The sequence below is a fragment of the Hibiscus syriacus genome, unplaced genomic scaffold, assembly GCF_006381635.1.
Source record: "Hibiscus syriacus cultivar Baekdansim isolate YM2019G1 unplaced genomic scaffold, ASM638163v2 tig00111812_pilon, whole genome shotgun sequence".
Lineage (NCBI taxonomy): Eukaryota > Viridiplantae > Streptophyta > Magnoliopsida > Malvales > Malvaceae > Hibiscus > Hibiscus syriacus.
This window is the reverse complement of record NW_024063187.1, coordinates 1,388,635-1,397,135: the sequence shown is the minus strand read 5'-3', so window position 1 is coordinate 1,397,135 and position 8,501 is coordinate 1,388,635. Positions and strand designations below refer to the sequence as shown.

At 32.8% G+C, this 8,501-nt stretch overlaps 1 protein-coding gene and 1 pseudogene across 1 annotated transcript; one reads left to right on the top strand and one right to left on the bottom strand.

Moving 5' to 3' along the window:
• The first annotated feature begins 992 nt into the window (after positions 1-992).
• LOC120171209 (galacturonosyltransferase 8-like) lies at positions 993-3,390 on the top strand. Its single transcript, XM_039178957.1, has 3 exons — positions 993-1,240; positions 1,403-2,650; positions 2,939-3,390. Exons 1-3 carry the CDS (start codon positions 1,067-1,069, stop codon positions 3,212-3,214), a joined length of 1,698 nt encoding a protein of 565 aa, XP_039034888.1. The 5' UTR covers positions 993-1,066; the 3' UTR covers positions 3,215-3,390.
• Positions 3,391-6,204: 2,814 nt separating this feature from the next.
• LOC120171135 lies at positions 6,205-7,710 on the bottom strand (annotated as a pseudogene).
• Between the last annotated feature and the right edge of the window lie 791 nt (positions 7,711-8,501).

Here is an 8,501-nt window from a genome sequence, read left to right as displayed (position 1 = left end):
TTTGATTGTCATTTATGAATGTTGCTTTGTCTCCAACTCCTTCCGTTAATTACTCTCATTCACAACCATCCCAATCAAATCAAATTTAGACTTAAAGTAACACTCTTTCATAGGAGTTATTCAGTTGTATTCTTTTCTTAATTAAAATATCAATTTAGTTTGAATGTATTCTTTTTAAAATAATAGTTAATTTTTTTTATAAAGTTATTTTTAACTTTACATGTTTTTATATAAAAATAATAAAACAAAAAAATATTATTTTGAAATAAATACGCGATTTATAAATTCATACATGGATATTTTATAAATTTACCGGTAACCATTTATCAAATATAATATATATAATTTTTTATATAAAATGTTTTTAGTCGTATAATAAAATCTGATAATAATAAAACGATATCCATTAAAATAAAATTTTGATTATACTAAATTTAAAGGTTTTTCTATAAATGCTAAATTTAATTTTTTATATATATAAATCTTGGATAAATATAATATAATATTTGTTTAAACACTCTAAATTATTTTACAATGAATACTTATATTTTTATATACATGATGTTGAAACCCAAAATATATACTCTAAATACTTTTAATTATTTAACACTAAATGTCTAATTATTCAATACAGTCATTGATATTTAAATTCATAATTTTTAAAAATAATAATATTTCTTTTAGTCACTAAAATAAGTTATTTGTATTAAAATAAGGGTCATCTTCCTTTTGTAAAGAAAAAATAAATAAATATTTTGTTTAACTCCAATTGCAGCTAGGCCACGATTATATAAAATCAAAATGAGAGCGTTCACAGAGGATCCTAGTTGCAGGCAAATTCCAACTAGCACGCACGCATCTAGCCTTAGCTGATCACCCACTAAAACGAAATCACAGCCGTTGATCTCCCGAAACCAATACCCCTATCATAATCTATCGATCAGCGGAAAGTGGAAGGCTCCCAAACCCAAGACCATCACAAACAACATCAGAGAGTGCGGTTTTGTTTTGGCCAGCATCTTTCCATTTTCTTGATTGTTTGATGTGCCGGTGATTGATCGGAAAGATGGCAAATCCCCGTACAGCAAGAAGCGACGGCCGCGGTGGGCCGCTGTTCGGAGGTTTTGGATATACTCTTAGATTATTGGCTTCTGCGATTACGGTTGCAGTGTGCTTCTTCTTTGTTCTATATTTCTTCTTCACTTCCCACTCTCAGTCTCCTCATCTCCAAACCAACTTTGTAAGTACTAACTAACTTCCTCCTTATTTTTAGCTGAAAATTAACTCAACTCTTCTTCGGCTCATTTTGTTCGTTAAAACATTAATTAAACAAGGAAAGTATGAGAGATGTGAATATTGCCGGGATGACTGATGGAACGGTGTCGTTTGTTTGTGTTTATAGGGTTTCCCCACTGGTTCCCTTGGAATTGGATCCACGAGGAGGTACGTTTTGGCGCTTAAATCGGATCCGCTCAAGCCCCGACTGGACCAGATCCAGAAGCAAGCCGACGACCACCGCTCTCTTGTCCTTGCCTACGCCTCTTACGCTCGTAAATTGAAGCTTGAGAACTCAAAGCTCGTTAGGGTTTTCGCTGATCTATCACGAAACTACACGGATCTCATTAACAAACCATCTTATCGGGCACTCTTCGAGGCCGATTCACTCTCCATTGATGAGTCGGTGCTCCTGCAATTTGAGAAAGAAGTCAAAGAGAGGATTAAAGCCACCCGCCAAATGATCTCGGAAGCCAAGGAATCTTTTGATAACCAACTCAAGATCCAGAAATTGAAAGATACGATCTTTGCTGTCAACGAGCAGCTGACGAAAGCGAAAAAACAGGGCGCATTTTCCAGCCTCATTGCTGCCAAATCAATTCCTAAAAGCTTACATTGTTTGGCGATGAGATTGATGGAGGAACGGATCTCTCATCCGGAGAAATATACAGATGAAGGGAAGCCGATTCCTCCTGAATTTGAGGACCCTAAGCTTTATCATTATGCCATTTTTTCTGATAATGTACTTGCAGCATCGGTGGTGGTGAATTCAGCCACGAAGAATGCCAAAGAGCCATGGAAACACGTTTTCCATGTGGTGACCGATAAGATGAATCTCGGTGCAATGCAGGTTATGTTTAAATTGAAAGATTACAATGGTGCACATATCGAAGTTAAGGCAGTTGAGGATTATAAGTTTTTGAATTCATCTTATGTTCCAGTGTTAAGACAGTTGGAATCTGCGAACTTGCAGAAGTTTTACTTTGAGAACACGCTTGAGAATGCCACTAAAGATACAACTAACATGAAGTTTAGGAACCCTAAGTATTTGTCTATTTTGAATCACTTGAGGTTTTATCTACCTAAGATGTACCCCACATTGCATAGGATTCTTTTTCTGGATGATGATATTGTTGTGCAAAAGGATCTGACGGGGCTGTGGAATATCGATATGGATGGAAAAGTGAATGGGGCGGTGGAGACTTGCTTTGGGTCTTTCCATAGATATGCGCAGTACATGAATTTCTCGCATCCTTTGATTAAGCAGAAGTTTAATCCCAAGGCATGTGCTTGGGCTTATGGGATGAATTTCTTTGATTTGGATGCTTGGAGGAGGGAAAAATGTACCGAAGAATATCATTACTGGCAGAATCTGGTAAGCTTTGCTTACCACTCTTTAGTAGTTCGACCGATTTATTATGCCATGCTTGTGCTATTTTTGGTGCTTGATTTATGCCATTGGATGATAAACTTTTTTCCTAGTCTAGCTTGTAGCCTGTAGCTTGATTGTCCTGTTTCGAAGCTTAAAGCATATGAAATGAGAATTGAACTGTGGAAATGCCTGCAGTAGTTGTTCTCTAGGATGTTGTTGAGTTACGTTGGACTTTATGGCTGCCAGTTGAAATTGGGTTATAGATAATTGATGGATACCTGGATTTTGCAGAATGAGAACCGGACCCTGTGGAAATTGGGAACGTTGCCTCCCGGTTTGATCACATTTTACTCCACAACGAAACCACTACACAAGTCTTGGCATGTACTTGGACTCGGCTACAATCCAAGCATTAGCATGGATGAGATCAGCAACGCCGCGGTGGTGCACTTCAATGGGAACATGAAGCCATGGCTCGATATTGCCATTAACCAGTTCAAGCCTCTTTGGACCAAGTATGTCGACAATGATTTGGAGTTTGTCCAGGCATGCAATTTCGGTGTCTAAATAAAACGTCATCGTTGATACTGGTAATATGCATTAAATCTAGGTTTACAGCAAGAATTCATCTCACCATCTGCATTTTCTTACACGTTAAAAATCAAGTGTCCGTATTATGCGTGGAAGAAAATTAGCATCTATTCTTAGTGTAGCATACTTTATATTAATTTAAGAATTTCTTGGTCTAACAGTTAGGCTTCAATGTTTAGATTATCCTGCAATGATCAAAGAGTTTTGTTGGTTGGTTGTCGAAAACACTATTTGATTCGTATAGTTGAACCAAAATCAATGTTGATTGCGTTTAATAATGAATAGGGTAAATTCTGTGTTTAGTACCTAAACTATCAATTCGTTTGTTTCAGTACTTAAACTTTTAATTTTTTAAAAATTATATTTAATGTTTAGTTTTTATTTCATTTTAATATCTCGTTATTAAAAAATTAATGGTATTGTATTTTTATGGGTAAATTACATCATTCAATTATCTTCTCTTTTATTTTTGGTACTAAAGTTTAAAATTTTTCAATTTAACTACTTAATTGTCAAATTCCTCTTATTTTAATCATTTCAATTTTTTGTGACATGACATTTTATATTATTATTTTATTAATATATTAAAAAAATTAAATTTAAAAGTTAGAATGATTAAATTAAGAGTAATTTGTAAGGTAATTAAATTAAAAAAATTTAAACTTTAGTGATAAAATATGAAAAGATAGTTGAGTTATGAATGATGTAATTTATCTATAAAATGGTATCATGTGTAAATTACCTGTTAAGTTTTTAACGGTTGAGTATTAGAACGAAATAAAAATTAAACGTTAGGTATGATATTAAAAAAATGAAAAATTTTGGTATTAAAATAGACAAAAAATTGATAGTTTAGATATCAAACGAGTAATTTACCCTAATAAATATTAAGAGTGTTTTTAATCTTTTTCATATTTTCATAATATTTTATTAAGTGAGCACTTCACATAACTGATGCATAATATTAAATATTATTAAAATCATATGTGACAGTGATATATTCAGAAATTTAATAATGGAATTTAAAATTTTAATATTCTTTTACTAAAAATAATAAGTATACAAAATATTTTATTTTTTTTCATTTGTACTTAACATATTAAATTAAATTTTACATTTTTTCCTAAATAATGAATGCACTTGACCCTCTCTTACTAATCTGCCCCTTATATGTGAGGTCCAAATTAATATTTTAATAATAAAACAAAACTCTCCTAATTTTATAGTTATTCAAAATTAAAATATACTTTTTTAATAATTCAAATTTTTAGTATATTATTATAGTTAGATTCTTAATATAAAGTAATTTAAAATTAAATTAATATTTAAATTAAATGAAATGGTATTTATTATTTAATACTAAGTTAATGAAAATTTTATAATCTATAAGTTGATGTGTTATAAAATAATTTTATTTATCTTTGGCATTTTAAATGTTTGCTTAGCATGCATGTACGTTATTACAAATGTTACTTACTTGGACCAACGAGTGTTCAAGTGGTTGAGATTATGAAATTTGATTGTAAGGTTAAGTTCGAATCTTATCACCTTCATTATTGATAGGAAATCTGTAAAGTTTTATGTAAATCTCAATTAGGTCTTAGGTATATAGTGGCTCTAGACTAGAGAGCCACCCCTGACCTAAAATTTTGCATAAAAAAATGTTACTTACGTGGACATTTACGCAGGCATACTATTTTTTTTGAAGTGGTTTATAACATTTTAAATAAATTATGTTTCTAATTAAATAAATAATAATATCACTAACAACTAGTTGATTTAGTGGGATGAGATATTAAATTTCTTAAGCAAGGTCAAGGGTTTGAATCCTGGCTATTATGAATGGAGTAAACTGAGTTGGGAGGGTCATCATTGCCTTTGCAATACCCGATCTGGATTAGTCGATCAATAGATCGAAAATCGATGGTTATACCAAAAATAAATAAATAAATAACAATATCTTATGAAGAGAGCATATATTATTGGATTTTTTTTTAAAAAATAACCAGATATTTCATTTATCGAGTATCAACAAACGTCTTGTCAAGTACAGACCGAACAAATACAATCGTGCCTATCGAAAATAAAATATATTGTTGGAAATTTAAATTGCGTTGGATAAAATATTGAAAATATTTTTCACTTTTTTGTTTAAATTTAATTAATAATTATATTAATATTATTTAACATAAAATGTTTAACACAAATATGTTGAATAATTCAGTTAAATATTTTAAATATATTTATAATATAATAAAAATTTATACGTAAATTATATATTTAAATTTATTTGATAATTAGATCAAGTTAAATTTTATTTAAAAAACTTTATAAATCAAGCCTATTATATGATGATAAATGAACACACTTTCATCTTGATTGATATTAAATTTAAAAATTTATCTTAAACATTCCTTCCATTTTTCTTATCACAAAATGAAAATAAAAATATATTTGAAATGAGTTATCATTCTTTTAAAAATCGATTTTATATATTTAACTTTTATGAAAATTATTCAAAATAACATAAATGCATGTAATCCTAATTGGAAATGGAAGTTCTCTTAGATAGGTTTATAAGAAGTTTTTCTTACCTTCGTGGTCGAGTATAGAGTGACAATGCTTTCGTATGCACGCACTATTGTTGTCGTTTGGTCATTTTGGTGGTTCATGTTGGTATCTTCTATACGTATTTAACGCATATTAATTTTTTTTAGAAAATTTTTATATTATTTAAAATAATACGTATTTAACAACAAATCATTCAACTACTAAGACTAAGACCGCATGATTCATGCATACTTCATCAAATCCCTTGTATCCAAGACACCGGTGGTTATCATTTATTCAAACTATTCATGTGATTTTTTTTACCATTTCACTTGCATAAATATAAGATTAGAGCATAGGTTCACATATCCAAGACACCGACGAAATCATTTATTCAAACATAAAAACCTAATTCTCTAGTACTTGTTTACGTCTTGAAGTCCTTCATAAAGTTCCGAACGAAGGCGAGGGCTTAGCACAACTTCAAGAGGATTCAACTTGGGTAAGGCAAATCCCAAGCCTTCTTCCATATCCACAGCCATCCCATCGATTGTCCTAATCTCAAATCCCTGAATCAGTTTAGCAACCGTCAAGTGAACCACTTGCAGTCCAAACGTGATCGCAGGGCACGATCTTCTACTGGAGCTAAAGGGCATGGACTCTAAATTCTGACCCCTAACATCCAAATGAGATTCAGTTGTCATAAACCTCTCTGGCTGGAACAAATCCGCGTTTTCCCAAACCCGCGGGTCTCGATGTAGTTTCCATAGGTTGACTATTAAACAAGTCCCTTTCGGGACATCGTAGCCGGCGAGGTGACAGTCTTGTGTGGCCTCGCGGATTCTAGTGATGTGACCTGGTGGGTATAAGCGTAGGGTTTCCTTGACAATGGCTTGTAGGTATTTGAGGTTCTTGATGTCTGATTCTTCCACCCACCTTTCGGTTCCGACTTGACGGTCGACTTGACGTTATTAATAGAATAAAAAATATTCTGAACGTGTATTACTGTTAGAAAGATGAATTGTTCTTGTTGGTTCTTTTACAATGGTATCGCGGGTATGCCCTGAGATTACAGTTTCCTCCGGCAGGTGATTTAACATGACGTCTATGAAGTCACTTTCAGAGGGACCCTGGTTTTCCCTTCTTCTCTTGAGATGTTCCTCGAGCCAAACACTGATTATCGAGTCAACTTCTTTGGCTGTTCATTTCATGGAACGTATATGCCCTTGAATATCGACCCATTCAAGGTACGGCAGAGCATCCGCCAACACGAAAATACCGAACAGATCAATCGCTTCCTTTATAGCTTTCTCGTACCGCCACGGCTCGCTATTTACTTCCGCGTAAGTGCAGCCGGAAAATCGCTTTCTGACGAGCATCTTAAGGCTTATGTTGAACGTGAACCGTTCCAACGCCTCGCTGATAGTCACTTTGGCGCAACTTTCAGCGCCATTGCGGGAAAGACAGTACAAGTCTTTGATAAAGTAGTCCATCTCGGAGAAACGTATGTGCTTTAGTTTCTCCAAACGTTGGCTTGAAAGAAGCTCCACGGTGACCATCTTTCGGATGCTACGCCAATATTCTCCGTATGGGGCGAATGCAAAGATGGCGTTGTTGTAGCCCATATGCAACCCGGCCACGATGCTGACTCGAGTGGCCAGTGTTCTGTCATTGGTGGTGAAGCAATCTTTGGCGATTTCCCAACTGCTTACCACCAAAGGACCGTAGTTGTCCGCCATTGTAGCTAGCTTCTTGCGTAGCACTGTTTCTTTCCCACTTAGGAGGAGGTGACCGATGAGTGGCAATGAGCCACATGGTTGGGGAATACTACAATTTTTCTTGGGTGTTTTTGGTGTTATTTTCGAGAAAATATATAGAAACATCAACAAGGATGCAATTGATTGGAGAAAAGTGTCAAGATTGCATGGTGATTGTGGGAAGTATTAATAGTCAACTTTTATATTCTCAGGCTAGTATGTTTCCGACTACCTATTTATAGCAAGGAACCTGGAACAAAATTATTGGCTTAAGAGTTAGAGGATCAAATTATCATTTTCGCTCATAACTTATCTTCGCATCAATTTAATTTTTAAATTTATTTAATTGAGTCATTTTATGTCATTTTTTAATTTAAAACCCTAAATTATAAACTTTAAGTTAGTGTTTAGAGATAATAAGATTATGATTTAAGGTTTAGATATTTTAATTTAGATTTTAAGTTAGGATTAAGGTTATAGAATGATACAATTAGTAAATTCGATGGCTGAATTGATGCGAAAATACGATAAAACGAAATTAATAAATTAGATATACTACAATACAAAAGTTACATTTTTACCAAAATTATTTTATGTGCCCCACCACTATGTTTCTGACAGGTGGATTAATGACTTATGGGTAAGTGAACAGCAATTTATGGTATTATTTGTTTCATTTATTTCCTAGTGTTCTATTTTCTATCTCAACACTAGTGATGAATTCCAATGAAACCCAATCGAGCAAAAAAAAAAAAAAAAACAAAATCAGATTTAAGATGGCAAAGAAACGAACTTTGGAATTACTGAAAGTTCTCAAAGTTCAAATGATGTTGATAAAATCAAATCATAATATTATAAAATTTAAACTTAAAATTTATCACGTTAAATCATCAAAAATATTAAATTTATAAAAACATACTGAAGACACCAGATTTTGTCCTGTCAATCGAGGAGTC

Bases quoted from the DNA above. Each gene is read 5' to 3' on its own strand.
- LOC120171209 (XM_039178957.1), top strand. From the start codon at position 1,067: ATGGCAAATCCCCGTACAGCAAGAAGCGACGGCCGCGGTGGGCCGCTG. The intron at 1,241-1,402 runs GTAAGTACTAAC...TTGTGTTTATAG, and splicing joins CTCATCTCCAAACCAACTTT to GGTTTCCCCACTGGTTCCCT. The intron at 2,651-2,938 runs GTAAGCTTTGCT...TGGATTTTGCAG, and splicing joins ATCATTACTGGCAGAATCTG to AATGAGAACCGGACCCTGTG.